Source organism: Carassius carassius, chromosome 28 (assembly GCF_963082965.1).
Source record: "Carassius carassius chromosome 28, fCarCar2.1, whole genome shotgun sequence".
In the NCBI taxonomy this organism is placed as follows: domain Eukaryota; kingdom Metazoa; phylum Chordata; class Actinopteri; order Cypriniformes; family Cyprinidae; genus Carassius; species Carassius carassius.
The window spans coordinates 22,534,628-22,557,252 of NC_081782.1; the positions used below are offsets into that span (position 1 = coordinate 22,534,628).

The window sequence follows — 22,625 nt, forward strand, 5'->3', positions numbered from 1 at the left end:
TACACAATGTATCAAAATATCAAAACAACATATGCAGTTATTTACTTGTATGATCATTTTACTGTGCAATAAAGTTGTATTTTGATATATATTACCTTCATTGCATTTAATTAAGAAGCTTTAATTTATTAAATAATTTATATCTCCTACAATATAGTTTGTGTCATGACCATGTTTATTTGAAAAAAAAAAAGTTATTACCTTGCAGTCTATATGCTGAGACTTCAAACACAGTTCTACCAAAGAAAACAGCTTTGAATTGCTGCAATCATGGGGTTTGTCTTTTTATGTAAATGCATTACACATAATGCATCACAACTTATATATTTAAAGCACACACTAAAACAATAAATGTACAGTTATCTACTTTGGATACAGATCTTGTGGGTTTAAAGAATGGCATTTCATCTTCACTAGACAAAAGACTGTTACTCTTCGATGAATATTGTACTTTACATAATGAAATGGTCATAATAACAGAAAAAGTCAGCACTTAGTAGTACATATACGATACTGAAAATTAGGGCATTTAACATTGAAAAGAAATAATTCTAGAGTCTTACTGGTACACAATGCAACACATTACAGTATGGCATATATCTGTAAAAGAATGCTAGACAAAAATACCTGACAGAGAAAATACTGTGCATGGCACGTCATGTAACATAGAAAGAAAACAGTTTATACAAAACTAGAAAAGGTTATCACTTTAAAATAAAATGTTAATAGAAAAGCTTAATATCATATAAGCAGCTATGTGTAAATATGAGGAAAATGCATTATACTGCAAAGCAACTGGCATGGAAAAACAAAAAAGCTGAAACAATTGGTCCTCAACTTAAACAATGTTTAGTGTTTTAGTGAATACCTTTTGTCAAGAAAAAAATTATAAAAATAAATCAGTCTAAACAAAATCACTGAATTAAGCACATGGCATCTAAACCAGTTTTGTAAAAGAACAAAAAAATGTAAAAAGAAAAAGCTCTGTAGCAGCGAGTAAAATACTGAAAGTCTATAAAAGAGGAGATTCACAGTTCCATTGTAATGACACAGGTGCAAAAAACCTTACAGCACAGCCAAGGTTGGAGGTACAAGTTCCAACTGTTTAAAAGTCATTAAAATGCAAAACACAGTTCCAGAACAAAGGCCAACCGAAAAACCAGAATCACACTGTATCACACCGTTTAACAAATCCATCATCAACTCCTCAATATGATGCATTGGAACACAAAGACCATTTGTGCAAGAACTCACTGAAACATCTATGAAATACATCTCATTCACACATAAACTACTCGCACACTGTTCTCTCAGCCCCTCAAGTGCCAAAAGCTTTAAACATCGCTATGGTTATTATTACAATACCAAAGCTGGACTAAATGAACAGCAAAGCATCCTGGTATATTTCATTTCTGGTAATACGTAAAAATGTGTAAAAGGACAGAATATCTCCAAATGGGTATTGGAGTAATCCTTGAAAAAAAAAAAAAACAGAAGAAGACAAAAAAAAAAACCTACCATTATGGAATGAAGCAAGCATTTTAGACAGTGCATTAAAACATTGAGTCCATTCTGTTTACTTTTTAACGTATAATGAGAAAAGACAATAAAGGACGATATCTAGATCTTAGCCAGCTAAAATTGTAATCTGAAAAATCTAGACTGGATGATCTCATGAAACCTGCCAAGAACAAGCCATACACTACCATTCAAAAGTGTGTGGTCGGAGAATTTTTTATTTTTATTTAAGTTTTGAGAATAAATCTCTCCCTAGATTGAATGTATTTGATCAAATAACAGTTAAAACATTGATATTGTGAAATATTATCACAATATATATTATAACTATCATTACTGCATTCTTCAGTGTAACATATGTTTTAGAAACTATTTTAAGACGCAGATTTCGTGCTCAAGAAAAACTTTAATTATTGTTAATGAAAACAGTTGCTTAATATTTTTGTGGAAAGTGCGATTTTTTTGGTGGGATTCTTCAGTAAAAAAAAAAAGTTTATAAGAACAGCATTTATTTGTAATAGAATTTATAACATCATTTATAACATAAATGTATGTCATTAATTTAATGCATCCTTGCTGAATATGTTTTTTTTTTTTTTTTAAGAAAATCATACTGATCCCAAACTTTTGATTGGTAGTGTATTTCACCAAAAAAAATGATTTAATGAACAATTACATTTTTTGCAGTTACTTAAGGAAATTCTTCCTTTCTGTTCTTATTACTGTAATGCAAAAAAAAAATCGAATTCCTATAATTAGTACAATAAAAACACACATACTGCAAACTATGTATACATTATGGGAGTTTGTGTTATAATAAAAATCTTAAAAAATATAATTGTGTTAGGGCAGTATTATTTTTGCAGTACTGAGAATCATACTTGAAATAAACTAAATTAAAACGTCCAAACTTATCGACTATATCGACCAGGTTAAAGTGATATTTTGGGGTTAAATTTGACCCAAACATGTGCTCCATGAGATTCCCCAGGGCTATGTAATGTATGACGACAGGATTCAGATGGCTGAGGCACATTGGGTTTTTGCTATGACATGGCCTTCATTGAGTATTCACAACCAAACTACCATGCAAGCAATAAGGGGAGTTTATATTCTTATAAACTAAATACCTGACAAATGAGGATTTAAGATGGTGGTTTTACATCTTCCTGCCACAGATTTTATAAGGTAGCTGGCTGTCTGTTTGCATTATTGGCTTATTTGTTTAAAACAAAAACAAAAAACAAAAACTCATGCATATGCAACCTCAAACAATCTTGCAAGCAATCAAGAAGTGCATTTTGTGCGAATAATAAATGTGCACACCAACACACCAATTTTGTGGCAATAGATCTTAAAGGAGCAGTTCATCCTAAAATAATAACTCTATCATTATTTACTCACCCTAATGTCATTCCAATCCCATAAGCATCATATGGCTTCAGAAGACTTGGAATATAACACATAAGTCATATATGGACTGCGTTGCACACTGTATACTTTCAGTTTGAAAATAGCTTAATGAACGTTCTTCAGTCAGTCATATGGGTTTGGAACAACATGAAGTTAAGTAAATGATGACAGAATGCTTATTTTAGAAGAACTAGTCCTTCAAGTGAGTGAAACTGCTGATGAAAATCTGCATTCTCAATTATTTTCCAAATTTCTAATATGACAAATACACTGACTCTCAAGTCAGCAGGGAAAGCCCAACTGTTGCATTGTACATAAGTATAGAAAATCTCATTGTTTGACCTATCATCAAGCATTTTTGTATAACAGGGCCCTTTTTTCTGGCCAAAAGCATCTCTAAGCTTTAGACCCACCTTTAAAAGCAGCATCATTTTGATATCATGTTTTTCCAGAATGTTTTAAAATACCCAGGCATTTACGAAGGGTAAAAGAAATAGACCTCAACAACAGTGGAAAACAATTACCACTGTAACTACATAGTGGTTACTAACAATACAACCACTTTGTATGCAATCCATGTTGCCCCCCTCAGCCAGACACAGTGGCCAAGTCTACTAGTTTATGCTGCAGCAACTCAAGTAACTGATGTTTTTCCCTTCTCCAGGCATGGGAGTGGAGTCGTTGTTGTCCAACGTGTTTTGCTTGGCCTCGCGGATCAGTTCGCAGGCCAGATCCAGAAAGAGCTTCTCCACGTTGTCCGATTCTTTGGCAGAGGTCTCCAGATAAAGCATGCTCTGCGCCTCTGCAAACTCCTCTGCTCGCTGCCGATGGACTTCTCGCTTATCGGCCAGGTCTATCTTATTCCCTGCAAAAAACAACAGCAGTGAATATGACTCAAATGCTCTGGCTAGAAGGACATTAAAGGTGTCGTAGAATGCAAAAATAATTTTTATAAGATGTTTGAACACAGTTGTGTGGCCACAGTGTGTGAAAACAACCAGCCTACAATGGTAAAAATCCACCTACTCATTGTTTTATAATTCCAATAATTCATAAACAGTCTCTCCACACTATAGCAGTTCCAGGTTTCTCAGTACTATGACGACATAGTTGGTGAAAGTCCCACCCATTTGTGACGCTCTTCTCTATTAGCATATACACAGCCCTGAGTGAGAAGCTGCGGTCCACCATTACTGTTCTCTTGCTGTAGCTGCTGGAGGTACATTGGCAGTGCCTAAGAGCCATTAAAAGTGTCATGTGTTGGGATGTACCAAGGAACATAGTCGTTTCCATAGACCGCTGAGGACACGGTGGTTAACTTTCATTTTCGAAGGAAATGTCCCGAAAAAAAAAAAAAAATGGAAAAAGTAATTTTTCTAACATTTTACACCGGACTGCCTCACAAATGAGGGTCAGTTCAGCGCTGGATTTGTGCAAAGATTGCTTCTGAAAGAGGGATCAATACCAATGCTTCATGCGCAAACATCCAGACTCCAAACAAAGTAAGCATCACACATCATATTTTCCTTTCCAAAAGTGTTTCTCGGTTCTCTGTAAGGAAAATGTTGCTAAAGCTACCATTGTCTCTGCCTGTTTTCACTAATGCTGCCTTCACATGCTACCAGAATGATCGTAAATAGGAATGTGGAAGTTAAAAATTGCATTTGGAAGCAATGAGAGGTCAGTAACACAGTCACCAGCAGATAAACTGTAACACCGGTATGCCCGCAAGCACGAGCTCTTGGAACTCCGCCAGGGTTGCCATGTTTTCACAACAAAACCTACCCAATTGCTACTCAAAACTAGCCCATTCACGTTTTGAGGTGGATCTCCCAGTAAAAATCGCATTCCAGTGGGGTAAAATACACGTTTTTGGTGGGATTCCCCGGGTAAAGTTGGCATTTTATGCAATAAATATCACGTTATTGGGTCACTTAAACCCGTAGGAAAACAGCAAACTAGGCAACACTGACTGCTCCACACTCATCTGAAAAGGGAGGCGGGAGCAGCAGCTCATTTTAATTTAAAGGGTATGTGACAAGTGGGGCGGGGCCGAGGGACGTGGGAACGAGCGATGCCGGTGGAGTGATTGGAGATGAACGACACCTGTTCGACCCACCGGTCTTGAGTCCCATGGAGGAGATGGAAAGATATAAAACAGGAGTGACGACAGTGAAGGACGAGAGACTTGTGGGTCAAACAGGTGTCGTTCATCTCCAATCACTTCACCGGCCTCGCTCGTTCCCACGTCCTTCGGCCCCGCCCCACTCGTCACAGGGAACAAACACAAATAACAGCGCGTTTTAGCTCATACCCTAAAAGTGGCGATTTCAACATGCTATAAAAAATTATCTGTGGGTATTTTGAGATAAAACTTCATATACACACTCTGTGGACATCAGAGGACAATTTGAAATTTTGTATCAATTGCACCTTTAAATGAACCGGGAACAGCAGTGAACAGGGCTCAAATGCTCTGGTTACAAGGACATTAAGTACCTGGTGACAGGTAGATAGTCTAACGTAAGCCAGTCTGTTTGTTCAATGACAAACAGATCCAAAAACATATTAAACTAATGTTGATAGACAATTTCCTGCATTGGTTAAGAGAGCGCATTGTGACCAACCAATGGATACTGACCTGGATAAGATATTTACATTTATATAAGATAGAAAACCTTTGAACACAATGAAGATGTGTAAATTTGTCTTATTTTGCAAAAATATCGTTTTTTTTTATTTAGTACTGCCCTTCAGACATTACAGTAGATATTTACATGTTTCCCAGAAGAAGAAAAAAAGTTACATTTACCCTGATCTTCAAATTCAACAAGTTGTGATCCCCTCCCCCAGTTCTTAATGCATTGTTTTTCCCTCTGAAGTTCAAATGCTTACTGATGCTCCAGAAGGAAAAACAAACCTTTTGAAATAGTTGCACACGAGTCCCTCAGTTGTCCTCAGTGTGAAAAGATGATCATGGATATCAAATCATAAAGTCATTGCTGGAAAGGGTTAGAAATTAAAGAAATTGTGGGACCTGATGGATTTTTATGAACAACAGCAGGAAGTAACAGCTATCACTAAACAAAAAAAAAAAACCCACTGTGGATCATTCAGGTAACAACACAGTATTAAGAATAAAGTCTTAATCTCAGTCTAACATCTTCACTTCACTTCACTGGGTCATTTTTATAAAATTAACTATTATTTTTCTTTTGGACTATATGTAAACATATTTTATTTAAAATCTCTTATTCAGGTCAGTACTAAATTAACAACATGCATTTTTGTATGATCCCTCTTATTTTGGTAAAATAACATTTTGCAGATTCTCCAAGATGTATGTAAAGTTTTACTTCAAGTGCAGACAGACAGACAGACAAATAGATGGACAGATAGATAGATCTATATATTAAGTTGTTTGTAGATGCATCAATTCAAGTTTATTTGTATAGCGCTTTTTTTACAATAAACATGCTCCTGTACTGAACAATAGTTACTAACATAATTTGTGGTCTACTGTGTGGTGCAGTTAATCTTTCAAATTTTAAGGAAACATCATGACCTTCCACCGACAGAGAACAATATGTCATTGATTTTGACATTTATATATCACTCTATATACTGTAGCAAAAAAAGAACAAAGAACATGTAATAGATATATGATTTGTTTTATAATTTTAAAATAGTTCAATTAAAACTTGAATACTCACCTACTAAGATTGTCACCACTTGGTTGTTGGCATACTGCTCGATCTCCCTCAGCCACTCAGGAAGGCACCGGAAGGAATCTTCACAGGTGATGTCATAGGTCAGAATAAGAGCGTTGGCACTGCGGTAGTAACTCTGGGTAATTGAGCGGAACCGCTCCTGCCCGGCCGTGTCCCAGATCTGGAGCTGTGAGAGTGAGCAGATCAAATAATCAGTGAAGTCACTCAGTACTTCTAGCAGAACCCAACACAAACTACAGCTTTCTGTCGGTTTCATTAGCAGCAAGTGCACTGAAATGCGGAAAAATGCCTAAAGGTACACAGACTCAAATAAAAGGGCTTAATCAAGTGAGTGGTCTACTCTAAACTGATGCTTGATACATTTCAAGGCCAAGATTAGTCACATTATATATATATATATATACACAGTACAGACCAAACGTTTGGACACACCTTCTCATTCAAAGAGTTTTCTTTATTTTCATGACTATGAAAATTGAAGAGTCACACTGAAGGCATCAAAACTATGAATTAACACATGTGGAATTATATACATAACAAAAAAGTGTGAAACAACTGAAAATATGTCATATTCTAGGTTCTTCAAAGTAGCCACCTTTTGCTTTGATTACTGCTTTGCACACTCTTGGCATTCTCTTGATGAGCTTCAAGAGGTAGTCTGAAATGGTTTTCACTTCACAGGTGTGCCCTGTCAGGTTTAATAAGTGTGATTTCTTGCCTTATAAATGGGGTTGGGACCATCAGTTGTGTTGTGCAGAAGTCAGGTGGATACACAGCTGATAGTCCTACTGAATAGACTGTTAGAATTTGTATTATGGCAAGAAAAAAGCAGCTAAGTACAGGAAAACAAGTGGCCATCATTACTTTAAGAAATGAAGGTCAGTCAGTCCGAAAAATTGGGAAAACTTTGAAAGTGTCCCCAAGTGCAGTCACAAAAACCATCAAGCGCTACAAAGAAACTGGCTCACATGCGGACCGCCCGAGGAAAGGAAGACCAAGAGTCACCTCTGCTGCGGAGGATAAGTTCATCCGAGTCACCAGCCTCAGAAATCGCAGGTTAACAGCAGCTCAGATTAGAGACCAGGTCAATGGCAAGCAGCAGACACATCTCTAGAACAACTGTTAAGAGGAGACTGTGTGAATCAGGCCTTCATGGTAGAATATCTGCTAGGAAACCACTGCTAAAGAAAGGCAACAAGCAGAAGAGACTTGTTTGGGCTAAAGAACACAAGGAATGGACATTAGACCAGTGGAAATCTGTGCTTTGGTCTGATGAGTCCAAATTTGAGATCTTTGGTTCCAACCACCGTGTCTTTGTGCAACGCAGAAAAGGTGAACGGATGGACTCTACATGCCTGGTTCCCACCGTGAAGCATGGAGGAGGAGGTGTGATGGTGTGGGGCTGCTTTGCTGGTGACACTGTTGGGGATTTATTCAAAATTGAAGGCATACTGAACCAGCATGGCTACCACAGCATCTTGCAGCGGCATGCTATTCCATCCGGTTTGCGTTTAGTTGGACCATTTATTTTTCAACAGGACAATGACCCCAAACACACCTCCAGGCTGTGTAAGGGCTATTTGACCAAGAAGGAGAGTGATGGGGTGCTGCGCCAGATGACCTGGCCTCCACAGTCACCGGACCTGAACCCAATCGAGATGGTTTAGGGGTGAGCTGGACTGCAGACAGAAGGCAAAAGGGCCAACAAGTGTTAAGCATCTCTCGGGGAACTCCTTCAAGACTGTTGGAAGACCATTTCAGGTGACTACCTCTTGAAGCTCATCAAGAGAATGCAAAGAGTGTGCAAAGCAGTAATCAAAGCAAAAGGTGGCTACTTTGAAGAACCTAAAATATGACATATTTTCAGTTGTTTCTCACTTTTTTTTTTATGTATATAATTCCACATGTGTTCATTCATAGTTTTGATGCCTTCAGTGTGACTCTTCAATTTTCATAGTCATGGAAATAAAGAAAACTCTTTGAATGAGAAGGTGTGTCCAAACTTTTGGTCTGTACTGTGTGTGTGTGTGTGTATATATATATATATATATATACACATATAAACATATATTAGGTGTTAATATAAATATAAATAGCATTTTTTATCATCTAAATAATTCTGTGACTGATCTTTCCAACAGACTTATAATGCAATTGACATCAGGCACAGGCGTACACTTCTAAAAGTGTGTTTATTTGTATATTACATTTCCAACATGTCTGTAGTTTTGGTTTCACTGTTAATTAAGTATTTTAGGTTTGGCACTTATAAAATTTTTACATTTTATTTAGCCATGTTAGACTCCTCTTGTGTCACCTCTAGCCACAACACAACACAACAGCCAACAGATTATTATTAGTATTATTATTATTATAAAAAAAATAATAAGAAAGGTATTATTATTTTCTTTTATTACATAGTGAAGCGCCCTTGGGTTTGGGGCTATGAAAATAAATAAGACATAATAGTAACAACAATATTTCATTATTATTTATTTACATAGCCCTCTTCTGCAAACTGAAGGCCGCATCACAGGGTATGACAAAAAAGAAATCAAGAGCATAACCATAGGATAAGAAGAAACATAAGAAAGATGAAAGAAATAATTTATTACAATATATAGACTAAAAAATAAATAAGTCACTATCTTTTACATTTATTAATTTATGCATGCATAAGCAATAACCATTATATTCCATTAAAATTTCCATACAGTTACCTCAAAATTATATAAAAACTAGAGGCTACCCACCTTCACCTTCACTCCTTTTATTTCCACAGTTTTGATCATGAAATCAACTCCAATGGTGGCACCTTGTCCAGGAGGGAAGAGCCCCTAGAAATTCAAGAAGTTTTTTTAAATGCAACTATTATTATAAAATTAGGGACTGCACATTTTATAAAGACACTTACACATTGCAAACCTCTAGTGTTGTTTTGTTATAGACAAGATAATGCAATGAGTTCTTCCACACACCTGAGTGAAGCGTCGGACGAGGCAGGTTTTGCCCACTCCTGCATTTCCTATCAGTACAATTTTGAATAAGTAGTCATAATCCTCCATGCTCATGCTCAGCTGAGGGAACATGAATGAAAGAGAGAGAGAGACAGAAAGACATGTGGATAATATGTGGGTGTTAAGAACTGCAATGCAAACTTCACATGGCTGAGCAACATCCCTCTGATAAAACAATGTTTGAAGTGAAAGAGCCGCAGCAGCCCTCACAGAACAAACATTTTAATGACACCAGTGATGTCTTACCTAGAACAAACGAGGGAATAAACTACGCCTGATGTCTCTAGGGACCTTTTTTTTAGCTGTCCATTCCATTCTTTAATTTATTAGATCAACAGTGCCTCTGTATTTCACTAGACACATTAGCAGTGTTTGTTTCTGAAGTGTTGCTATAGGAGAAGCTGCTATGCATGTGCTCAAATGCTGCTGTTGCCAAGGCCTATGGCAGGATGCTGAGAGGACCGCAATAAAGATGCAAGGAATAAAGATCAACTCTCAGAGGCCTGTCAACACACATGCATACACACAAACACACTTTCAATAGCTCATTAAGAAGAACTGTGGTGGATGAAAGCATTAGACATTTAAAAGAAATACAATTGAAAGTGTGTACCTTGGTTGAGCATAAACAGGCCTCCTTTAAAAATGATTTCAATAAAAAGTTAACTTAATTAGCTGCATGAATAAACATTCAAACATTACAGAAAAAGCTATCTCACATTAATTTTGTAATATTAAAATATGTTGTTATAAACTAATCCAACTGAAAACTGTAAGTTGAGCATAAACAAACCCCCTTTACAAATACATTTTTGATTAAAGAAATGACTTCACCGCCACTGCAAAAATACTTTATCTTACATTAATTTTCTAATTATTACTAATTAATGTGTTTGTGCTCAGCCACAATTATATTTAAAAAAATTTGACACAATTCATGCTGTTTAGCCATTCATTTGCACATATTGCAAAAGCATAAACAACTTTTTACTCTCAAAGAATAAATAACATCCTTCTAAACTGTATTTCATTTTCATACAGAAATTAACATGTTGAAAATAGATTAAATGTAGCTTCACTATTCCTTTAATTACTTACATTATGACTGTAATTTGTACTTTACAGGACAAAATAAGGATATTAAATTTACATAAAATATACTTTATTGATCCCAACTGGGTAACGGTTATGGATGAAAAACCTGCCATGCAATCTCTCTAAGCAGAAAAATGAAATCTGATATGCAGTATCACTGAGCACAACAAAAGACTTAGATGTGGCCTAATACACTTCCTTAATATTTAGACCCTTTATAAATAGTGAGAATTGCACATTTTATTTTATGAAGAAATAAAACATGCAGGCATGTTCTCCATTAGCTAGCAGGATGCTCTACACATTAAAGGTCACATTAAATCATCTTCACACTTACCAAACACTGGGGATTCACCCCACTGCTTCTATTATTCCGAACGCATTCAGTCTTTTCTTCAGTCTTTTAATCTAAACGATAATAGCAATCGTGCAACGCCAACAGCAACCTCGGCAGATTTTCAGCTCCAGTGTTGCACAATGATCGCAGAGTTTCTCGGTTTTTTGACAATGACGTCATGCTGCTTTCCCAGTGGAAGCCGAGTACAGAAAACATCACAGCTGCATTCTGGGAGTTGTAGTTCAACGTTCACCAGTGGAAATGGCAAAACAGAAAAGCAAGGGGTGGGGGCCGGGTGGGGAGAGTCATGATAAGTTAGATATCAGAGTTTAAATCTTTCTGTTTGTACTTCAAAATATTGCTACAAATTACCTATTTGCTAAAAATAATTATTTGCTAGCATGTTTATAAATAAATATATTTAAATTAAATAAATATATTTTCAACCAATAAATGTTTTTTATTTTTATTTTTTTATTATCTTGAAGAAAACAAATATTTGCTGTCTACGCGTGAACATATAACTATGGAAGGACTGAAAAAAAATCAGCAAAGAAAATACTTTACAATGTTTTAAAAATACATAAAATACATTACAATATATAAAATAATAACAAATTATTAATATAAATTTTGTTTTGATCTCTAGTGGGCTATTCCACATTCCCATTTAGCCTAAAAGTAGACTACTATAAGATTACAAATGCATTTTCTTGCCCCCGAATCACCGTTTAAAACATATATTTGGCATATTGTTAAAATATAATGTCCAGGTAAAATATATATATATATATATGATAGTTTGTATAAAAGACCAGCAGAAATCAATAACACCTTGAATTTCTCTCCGGAACACTTGTAAATCCACCACGTGTTTCTCACCGGACCGATTTTCATTTCCGCCTAAACATTGCCCTTGATTTCCTCTAGGAGGTGAAATGAAAAGTTGAGTGTCAAAAGGCTTCTGACTTTAGAAGAGCCTGTTATTTGTCACAATGGGGCATCTGCCTGACGAGGCGAAAGTTTTGCCTCCTCCGGGGATCGTCAACAGAAATTCAGTGTGGTTCGGTCTGTGCGGCTGGGCGACGGCGATGCTGCACAACAGTTTTAACCGCAGGCCTGCGCTCAAAGCCGGTGAGGACACTGCTACAGCAATGCATTTATTATAAACTAAACCTCTAACAATAAGACATTGTTGTTTATTTGCATAATAACAACTAAATAATGCGTTCCTAGTTGAGTTTAACGTTACTTGCAGCCCTTACACAAATCAACTGTGATGGCAACACATATATGGTGCTGAATGAATAGCACATTCTTCATATTTACATGGTCACTACATTTTATTATCGAGAGCAGTGGAATTGTTATTGCACTCCTTCTTATAACTTAAGCCAATAATATTGCTAGTGACTGCATATCACGAGCATTTTAGCACTATTGTATCTAACTGACATAACTGACAAGATGTTGTGTAAGATTAATGCAGAAGTCATACCAGTTGTAATACATAAGTGTACACTTTAAAAAATCTACATCTACAAATGTAATGCCCCTCACCAGTAAATTTCAACAAGTATAATTGGATTATGCAAACATGTTTTTTTGTTTGTTTGTTTGTTTGTTTTTTCTAATGTTTGTTTGTTTTATTAAACAGGTGTTCACCGCCAAGCGTTGTTCATAACTGTTGGATGGTTCATCGGTTATCATCTCACAAAGTTTGAGAATTATAAATATGCCACATTGGACAGGGACATGAGTGAGTACATCCGGCTGCATCCTGAGGAATTTCCAGAGAAAGGTAACAGCACGTGGAAATCCAGCCGCATTAGTGTGTTACTTTATGGCTTGAGGTTTTCTCTGTATTAAAATTGTGTATGTTGTTGCCATAATACTTTAAATCTTTTAACTTTTTTATTTCACCTTCTCAAACCAGCACCGAAGACATTTGCTGAAATCGTGGAGCCTTTTCATCCAATTCGTTGAGAGGATGAGGAATGTGAAGACTATTGTTGCAAATCTGGTTGAACAGACTTTACTGATTTATTGATTTATTAAGTTGTGTCCTCAATGTCATTAAACTGTCTGAAAAAAAAAGATCTGATTTATTTATTTTTTTTTCATTGCACAATTAGTTTTTACAGTACCAGATTGTTTTAATTACTTATAATAATCAGCGTTATGTATGTAGGATACTGATTGTGTATGTGTATGTAGAATACCGATTATGCATTTTAATGTTCTTTAAAGTATGTTTGGCATATTGTCAGAAAGCATGCAAATACATGCATAAACAAGGTCATTAGTATCTTTGAAATGACCATACAAATAATTGTGACAGCATTGAAAATTACGTTCCATTGACATTTGAGGCTGTGCTTTCATGTCGTAAATGATTTCAGAAAGACTTGGATATTGTACCGATACCATTCTCATGCAATAATGTGCAATCCCAGGACTTTTGCAACAGATTCAGCTGCTCTTGGTTTACTTTGGCAGATTTCATCTTCTTCTTGTTTGACATAAATTCGTATTTAAAAACGGAATTATTTAGTGAAAGTAGCAATATAAGTAATATTATTACAGGACTTCATGTATTATGTGTCTGCGTACATCAAGGTTATTATTGTAAACAAACACTATATAAAAAAGCATTTTTATTAATTAAAATAAAGCTGAAATGAAATAAATGATAGATAAAGCAATAAAAAGATCAATTAAAACCAGAGATGTTACTTTGGCAGCTAACCGAAATAGGTTTAAGATGTGGCACTAAAATTACTTACTGGAAATAATTAAAACTGAAATAAAATTTAAGTAGTATACTAAAGTGGAACAAAATTAAAATGAAAACTAAAAATATGAGAATAAACACCAACTCAAAATATAGTAATAAAATCGATAATATATAAATAATACCAAAATAGCACTATGTATGTATAGTAATTTGGCAATATTACAACAGTTGCCTTTCATTATTGGCTTAAATCTCGATGATTTCACTAGCACATATTCTGGTAATTTTTAATGACATTTTGTGAATTTCTTTTACAATGTACGATGTGTACATTATGTACAATTGCATCAAGTGAAAGTCTTTAAAGCGTTTCAGTTATCTTGTGTATATAATTTACAAAATTGTGTTCATTAAAAAACAAATAACACACTGCAAACCCTATTATTTGAAGTTAAGCAAATACATTTTAAAATGTAGAAATTTCCAAAGTGATTTATAATTGTTCACTTTCGATCATTACACAGAATGCGAGCTAATAGTACAAGCAACCAAATGTAATGGAAATTATTTTTAATATTATTTCATGTCACGTAGTGACAAAGACGTAAACAGCATTCCAGGTAATTGCAACCTAACCCAACATGGATTTTTGGGTGTGCTAAATCCTAATGACTGATGCCAATGATGTCCAAATATTTCTCAGTCAAGTTCTGGGACTTCTTCGTGAGTGTTGCCATGACCGTGAACAGGCCTCGCAAATGGAAATGGAAAGCGTCTTGGGCTCGGCCTCCAGCAGGGGCTCCATGCCTTTGTGCAGGGCGACGTGACTCTTGGCCTTGGCGTCGTCATGTGGGACGAGGCCGCTCTCCACCGTGTTCTTGATGGCCTTTAGCAGAAGATAGTACTCATACAGGTCCATGCTGTGGTCGGCAGCCTCACAGTCCGGATCGTTGTTGTACGGCACGTCTCTGAGGAGGCTGGGAAGCAGGATGGTCTGCTCCATATTGTGCACTGCTGTGCTGTAGCGCCTCAGGGCCAGCAGCAGGGAGCATCGGCTGAGCTTGGCATCGGCAGACTGCATGGTTGCTCGAGGTGGGTTTCAGGCTGACGGCGTCTCTTGATTAGATGGTGTACTGTAGCAGACGGAGCCTGGATGCAGTGCAAGATCTGCAGAAAGAGGCTCTTTTTATAGTGTGTCTGACAGGGGCTGTGTGGGACAGTTATGCAACACAGTGGCCTGATCTGGTTTTGTTCAGTTAAAGCACCCCCTTGAGATAAAACACCCCTTATTTCTTCACAGCGTGACGGGTGATTTACATCAGACCATATCCCTTGTAGAAAGAAAGAAAGAAAGAGTTCTTCATTGTTTTAAATGAGCCAAAAAAAAAAAGTGCTTAATTGTATTAAATGATACTAAAACTGAAATAAAAATTAGTTAAACCTAAATAGTGATATTAAAAAAAGACTAATGACTAAATGAGAGAATCACATTTAAAAAAGTATTAAATAAAAGCTAAAAACTATAATAGGATATAATACTCAAATATAAACATATTACAAAGTAAAAGTGAAGTGTGAAGCGGCTGGGATGAGAATCAGCACCTCCAAATCCGAGGCCATGGTCCTCAGTCGGAAAAGGGTGGCTTGCCCACTTCAGGTTGGTGGAGAGTTCCTGCCTCAAGTGGAGGAGTTTAAGTATCTTGGGGTCTTGTTCACGAGTGAGGGAAGGATGGAACGGGAGATTGACAGACGGATCGGTGCAGCTTCTGCAGTAATGCGGTCGATGTACCGTTCTGTCGTGGTGAAGAAAGAGCTGAGCCGCAAGGCGAAGCTCTCGATTTACCGGTCAATCTACGTTCCTACTCTCACCTATGGTCATGAGCTTTGGGTCATGACCGAAAGGACAAGATCCCGGATACAGGCGGCCGAAATGAGCTTTCTCCGCAGGGTGGCTGGGCGATCCCTTAGAGATAGGGTGAGAAGCTCAGTCACCCGGGAGGAGCTCAGAGTAGAGCCGCTACTCCGGCCTTGTCCCAATTAACTTAATTAATCACTAGATGTTCTCCCAGCTGAATCTTTTCAAAACTGCTTGCTTTTTTAGCCATTTGTTGCCCCCGTGCCAACTTTTTTGAGACCTGTAGCAGGCATTAAATTTTAAATGAGCTAATTAAGTGGATAAAATTGTAAACTTTCTCAGTTTAAACATTTGCTATGTTATCTATGTTCTATTGTGAATAAAATTTTGGCTCATGTGATTTGAAAGTCTTTTAGTTTTCATTTTATTAAAATTTAAAAAACGTCCCAACTTTTCCGGAATTCGAGTTGTAATAAAATTAAGTAAAATATTACAAATTTTCATTTAAAATGTCATACTAAAACTGTAACTGTTATTTGATCTTACCTTTAAAGTAATTTCAATAGTTCACGCTTACATATAATTAGCTGAGGTATGGAATGCGTATTTGGCGTGCTGTCCGGGGAAGGGCTCCGAGCTCGGGAATGGCCCGAACCTAGAGTACCCCCCCTTCCCCGTCTATTTATAAAGTGAACTTGAAGTGAGGAGATGCGGTGGAGGAGGGATGCTGATAAACTGTCAATGGATAGAGGTAAGTCAGCGATATTTATACTATGGGATTGATTACTTGATTAAGGTCCACTTGTGTTGGTTAGGCTAAGTATCTGACGCGCTCCTCCCGAATCTTATTAATAAAATTACATTTCAATAGTTCACGCTTACATATAATTAGCTGAGGTATGGAATGCGTATTTGGCGTGCTGTCCGGGGAAGGGCTCCGAGCTCGGGAATGGCCCGAACCTAGAGTACCCCCCCTTCCCCGTCTATTTATAAAGTGAACTTGAAGTGAGGAGATGGGGTGGAGGAGGGATGCTGATAAACCGTCAATGGATAGAGGTAAGTCAGCGATATTTATACTATGGGATTGATTACTTGATTAAGGTCCACTTGTGTTGGTTAGGCTAAGTATCTGACGCGCTCCTCCCGAATCTTATTAATAAAATTACATTTCAATAGTTCACGCTTACATATAATTAGCTGAGGTATGGAATGCGTTTTTGGCGTGCTGTCCGGGGAAGGGCTCCGAGCTCGGGAATGGCCCGAACCTAGAGTACCCCCCAAAAAGCAAATAAACATGAGGACAGCCGCCAGTTTAGAGAATACCAGCATAGAGTACTGGCGGGGGCTGATTTGGTTTCTGAGAAGTCGTCTCATTGGCAGGTTGGAAGGGCCTACGTACTCCGGAGGGAGCGACTTGGGCGTTGGGAGAGTAGGCCCTACCGGCTGTAGCTAGTGAACTACGTGGTTGTAGGCGCCCGGTCGGTAGGGCTCGGGCCGATGCTCAACTGGAGCTTTTTGGCGTTGGAACGGTGAGCCCTACCGGTCGATGAGGAGGAGCAGCGTGGTTGTGGTGCCCGAGTTGCCTCGACCGGAATAGGTCACGGTGTCGGCGTACGGGCCCTACTGGCTGATAGCCCCTGCTATTCAGTGGGTGGAGGGCCTAGTGCTGACCGAGAGGGCCCATGAAGCCTCCGACAGGAGATTGAGACTCAGAATGACGGACGTCTGGGTCCTCTCGGTTTGGCAGATAAAAAGCTTTGGGCTGGCCGACAAGGAGGACTCTGGCGACATCTGATGGGAGATCCCGACTCACGGCATTAGATGGATGAGACTCACTTGCGGCCGGCAAGCATAGGCCCGCCCGGGAGAACTCTCGCCAGACGTCTGAAGGGAGCGCACGCATCAGACGGGTAAGCCTCGCCGGACGGGGAGAGTGGAAAGGAAAACCCGACTGGGAGGTCTCTCGCGGCATCCGATGGGGCATTAGACTCAGAACATCGAACGGGTAAGCCTCGCCAGGCGGGGTTAAAAGATGTGAGGGTAGCTGAGTTATTATTATTATTTTTTTTAATTTATTTATTTATTTTTTTTCAGGATTTGGCGGGAGGACGAGACTCGTATCGTCGGACGGATAAGCCTCGCCTACCGTCAAATGGAAAGGGAAGTTGCGTGGCGGAGAGACTGTTACCGACGTCCGAAGGGAGCACACGCATCGAACGGGTAAGCCTCGCCGACCGTAGAGTGGAAACGTAAAGCAAGTCTAACCGGGAGGCTCTCGCCGGCATCCGAAGGGAGCACACGCATCGAACGTGTAAGCCTCTCCGGATGTGTGACAGAAAAGGTAACGATAGGTGGCCAGGAGGCTTTTGCCAGCATCCAACGGGGACTTCCTGTTCCCCAAAACTACTGGGTGAGCCTCGCAGGCCGTAGGATGGAAAAGGTAAGTTTGTGTGGTCGTTAGGCTGTCGTCAGCGTCTTATGGGAGTTTGCTACTCACGACAAGAGACGGGTAAGCCTTGGCGACCGTAGGAAGGAGGGAGGGTTTATTTGTGTGTTTGGTGCCTGCGGCATCGAACGGCTTGCTTGTAGGTTTTGTAACCTAGACCACGTGGAATGGTCGTGGTTGGCTGGCCAGGAGGCTCTCGCCAGCGTCCGATGGGAGCACTCTCATAGAACGGGTGAGCCTCGCTGGCCAAGGATGGAAAAGGTCAGGTTGTCTAGCCAGGAGGCTCTGACCGGCGTCCGATAGGAGCTTAGCTCCAGGAATCGAACGGGTAAACCTCTCTGGCTGAAAGACGTAAAAGGTTGTCCGGCCGGGAGGCTCTTACCTTCGGCCGACAGGAGCTTAGCTCCCGGAATCGAACGGTTAAGCCTCGCTGGCCAAAGGACGGAAAAAGTAAGGTTGTCTAGCTCTCACCTACATTCAATGGGAATCCTGACTCCATGCATTGGATGGGTAAACCTCTCCGTACGTAAGACAGAATGGCAAAACAGGTAGCCAGGGGATTTTACCTACGTCCGAAGGGAGTGTGAGCTTCAGGCAACGGACGGGTAAGCCTTGTTGGCCGCAGAATGGAAAAGGTGAGGTTGTCTGGCCGCGAGGCTCTCGTCGGCATTCGATGGGAGCTCGAGCTCCTGTCATCGAAGAGAGAAGCCTCGCTGGTCATAGGATCGAAAAGGTAAGGTTGTCTGGCCGGCAGTCTGCGGCTGGCATCGGCGGTATTAATTACAAATGATAGAATTTTTTTTTTTTTTTTTTTTTGCGCGATGTCCTCGTTGGTATTCAATAAGAATGTGTCGCTGGCTGGTATATATATATATATATATATATATATATATATATATATATATATATATATATATATATATATATATATATAATATTTTTTTTTACATGTGGCCGATGAGGGTTTGGTGGGCTTTCTTTATGTGGAACTGGTTTGTTCTGATGTAACTTTGGTATGCTTCTGAGGACCATCTACCGAGAGTTTGGATTTGCTGTTTAGAGAGGCCTTTTTGTGCTGCTGAAGTTGCTGCCCCGATGCGAAAGGAATAGGTGGAGTTGTTTGCTGGGATGCCTGATAATTGCAGGACGCATTTGAGGTGTGTCTGGAACCAGAAACGAGTGACTGGTTTTTTAGACTCGTCGATGAATAGAGGTTCGTGCAGGGACTTTGCCTGGGAATTCCTACAGTGAAAAAATGCGAGGATGGATTGGTAAGGCTGGATTGGGGAGGGGAGATTGAAAATGTATATAAAATGGCCTTTGTTGGCTTGGTCTGTTTTGCTTTGTTTGATTAAATAAGCGATTGTTTCGTCATCTAGGATGGTTAGGTCAGATACGGTGGGGTTGATTTTTGGATTGAATTTTGAAGAGATCGTAAGCTCCGAGCACCTAAGAAAACCGAAAAAAGCTAGGATGAACATGGCGTCGAGCGTGTGGGCGATGCTGAGGGGTTGGTAATTTGTGCGGAGGGTGTGGATACATTTTGTGAGAATATCTAGCGTTATGGGTTTCCTGGTGTCTGGATGGGTGGGCTGGGATCGCTGGATCCCTTTAATTAGGAGGGAGGTTTGTGAATTATTTATTTCGGCTGAGGGAGCGCCGGTCATCAGTTTGTGAAAGAACTGGACTCCACTCAGGTAGCTTTTAATGGATCCGACTTGAAGACCCTTGGCGCAGTTGAGGAACGAGATGAAAGAGGTTATGGAGAGTAGGGAAAAATCAGGGAAAGGGATGTTATGAGTGAGGTGAAATGATTTAAAGCATCTCCACGCGGTCACGTATGACTGGAGGGTTCTGGGAGAGACTGCTTGGAGAATAGAGTCGAGCGATGCTTCGAGGAGTGGTTTTAGAGGGTGGGTTACGGGAATATTATTTCTGAATAGTGAGGAACCGGAGTGGGGAATTGGTCCGCTTCTGGAGCCAGCATCCTGAATTTCTGAAACAGAAAACGAGACAGGGAGTCAGCAATTTGGTTTTCTGTACCTGGAACGTGCTTAGCGATAATTATAAATTGGTCGCATGCTGCGATCCATATTAGACGTCTAAGGAGAGGCATGAGGGCGGGGGAGTGAGAACGGCCTTTGTTTATGCACTGAACTACGGCTTCGTTGTCGCAGTGCACTAAGATGCTTTTAGATGTCCATTCGTTTCCCCACAGAAAGGCTGCTACTACGAGGGGGTAGAGCTCGAAAAAAGCTGAGGACTGGGTCGAGTCCTGCATCTGGGGGGGCCATGTGGACGCGAACCAACGGCCTTGGTAGAAACCTCCGAAACCGATTGAGGGAGCTGCGTCTGTAAACAGCTGTAAGTCGATGGGGGACGAAATTAAATTATTATAAAAAAAAGAAAGCCCGTTCCATTGTCTAAGGAGCAGGATCCATAATTTAAGTTCATCGCGGCATGCGTGGGTTAGGGGGATGAGGTCCTCGAGCGCGTGAACTGATGATGCGAGTGTTAGGAGATGCGCGATGAATGGGCGTCCTTGGGGAATTATGCACATGGCGAAATTTAGATGCCCGAGCAGAGAAAGGAGATCGCGTTTAGAACAACTTGGGCTGTCGAGGAGGGTGGAGGAGACGAGGATTATTCTATCGATCTTTTCCTTTGGCAGGGAGAGCTGAAATTTAGCTGAGTCAAGGTTGATGCCGAAGAACTCTAGGGTTGTGGTGGGACCCATGGTTTTTTCCTGAGTGATGGGAATCCCGAGCTCGGAAAAAACTTTTTGGACGGTGAGGATATGGGCGGCTGGGATTGCCTTGGGCGATGAAATGACCAGAAAGTTGTCTAAAAGGTGGATAATGTGTGGGATTGCGTAATTGTTGGAAAGGATCCAGCAAACGGCTTCGGATAGCATATCGAAAATTTTGGGACTGCTTTTGCATCCGAAGGTTAACCGGATGGCAGAATAGTATTTCTCGAGCCATCTTATCCCGAACAGGTGCCAGAAGTCGGGATGGATAGGCATCACTTTGAAAGCAGAGGTGATGTTTATTTTTGCTAGCCAGGCTCCTCGGCCCGCAATTTTTATCAGTTCGACTGCCTGATCTATGTCTTGGTATTTGAGTGAAAATTCGTAGAGGGGTATCAAACTATTGATACTCGGGACTGTGGATTGGTGCGGAGATGACAGGTCTACTATTAAGCGTTTCTTACCTGAAAATTTCCTAGTAGCCACTCCGATTGGGCTGACTCTGAACATTTTGAAGGGGGGTTTATTGAAGGGCCCGATCTTTTTTGATAAGGTTAGCTACTATGTCGGGCTCTGCGAGGGCGGATTGGAGATTGTGGCAGACCGTGTTTTGGGAAAGCTCGCAGACGACGCCCGGGTTAAAACCGTGTCTGAGGCCAGACAGGAGATAATTTGTAAATTCTTTGTCGGGATGGTGTGCTAGTTCGATGGTCATGCGAAAGATATTCACAGGAGTCGATAGGTAATTTTTAGATTTTTTATTTACGGCTTTAGACACGGGGCAAACTATGCGTGCGTGAGCACCGCCACAGAACTTGCAGGAGTGTAGGTATCGGCAGTGTTGTCTGATGCTTTTCCCGCTGTTGAAAGCGATGCATATCTGTGTGCTTTCTGCTCCTGGTTGGGCTAGACGTGAGTTTGCCGAGGTTGCTGATCTTGGGATGTAGCTGGTGGATTTTGCCGGGGGAGTATCAGAGTGCTGGGTTGCGTCCGGATTTATTTGTGGGCAGGATGTGGTTAAGTGAGCCACGGACCTGCAGACTGCGCACGAAATGCTCCTACAGCCTAGGAATACGCGGCTGTGCAAGTCGGAGTCGATCGCTCCCCAATAAGGGCATTGGTTCCACTGAGCGATGCGGATAGCGCATTTAGCGGAAAAAAGCTTGTGGTAAGTGTAGAAGTGCCCCCCTCCATAGGACAACGCGAGTTCGGCTATTATCGATAAATAGTCGTTGAGTTCGCGTCGCCTGTGGGGGAAGGCTGAGCAGATTAGCTTGGTGAAAAGGTTAAATGCAATGGTGAATTCGGAGAAGGAGAGTAATCGAGATGAAAGGGGATTTGGGTTTTTTAGCGTGACTGAGAAATCCCCGCAATCAATTTGGCGGTTTGAATCTGTAGTGGGCAGGAGAGAAAGGAGAGACGAGAGGTCTACGTCCGCACCTGCTAATATCTGTGCTCGGATGCTGTGAGTTACTTGGGGAGGTTCGAGGGCGACAGCGTTTGATGGGACGGGCATCGGTGTAGCCGAGAAGAGTGAGTGGGGGGATTTCGCTTGGAGGAGGGTGGTGGCGACGGCTGGGGGCGGGGCTGTGTTTGACAGCGATTGCGGCCAAGCGCTTGCCTGAGCCGCGGGCCCGGAGTTGAAAGACGCGGGTTGCGGGGCTGTGTTGGGCGGCCAGCATGGCCAGGCGTTTGCTTGGGCCGCGGGCCCGAAGCTGGGATGGGCG

The 22,625-nt window shown here is 40.3% G+C and overlaps 2 protein-coding genes and 1 pseudogene across 2 annotated transcripts; 1 reads left to right on the forward strand and 2 right to left on the reverse strand.

Annotated features, from left to right (window-relative positions):
- Nucleotides 1–259: 259 nt before the first annotated feature.
- Nucleotides 260–11,280, reverse strand: LOC132108199 (ras-related protein Rab-30). Its single transcript, XM_059514818.1, has 5 exons — nucleotides 11,112–11,280; nucleotides 9,641–9,739; nucleotides 9,416–9,499; nucleotides 6,645–6,828; nucleotides 260–3,796 (listed from the first exon to the last, which is right to left on the reverse strand). The coding sequence occupies exons 2-5, from the start codon at nucleotides 9,731–9,733 to the stop codon at nucleotides 3,546–3,548; spliced, it is 612 nt and encodes a 203-aa protein (XP_059370801.1). The 5' UTR covers nucleotides 9,734–9,739; nucleotides 11,112–11,280; the 3' UTR covers nucleotides 260–3,545.
- Nucleotides 11,281–11,997: 717 nt separating this feature from the next.
- LOC132108480 (NADH dehydrogenase [ubiquinone] 1 subunit C2-like) lies at nucleotides 11,998–13,219 on the forward strand. The gene is made up of 3 exons (XM_059515181.1): nucleotides 11,998–12,245; nucleotides 12,769–12,912; nucleotides 13,048–13,219. Exons 1-3 carry the CDS (start codon nucleotides 12,107–12,109, stop codon nucleotides 13,095–13,097), a joined length of 333 nt encoding a protein of 110 aa, XP_059371164.1. The 5' UTR covers nucleotides 11,998–12,106; the 3' UTR covers nucleotides 13,098–13,219.
- An 830-nt stretch (nucleotides 13,220–14,049) lies between these two features.
- Nucleotides 14,050–15,064, reverse strand: LOC132108481 (mid1-interacting protein 1-B-like; annotated as a pseudogene).
- Between the last annotated feature and the right edge of the window lie 7,561 nt (nucleotides 15,065–22,625).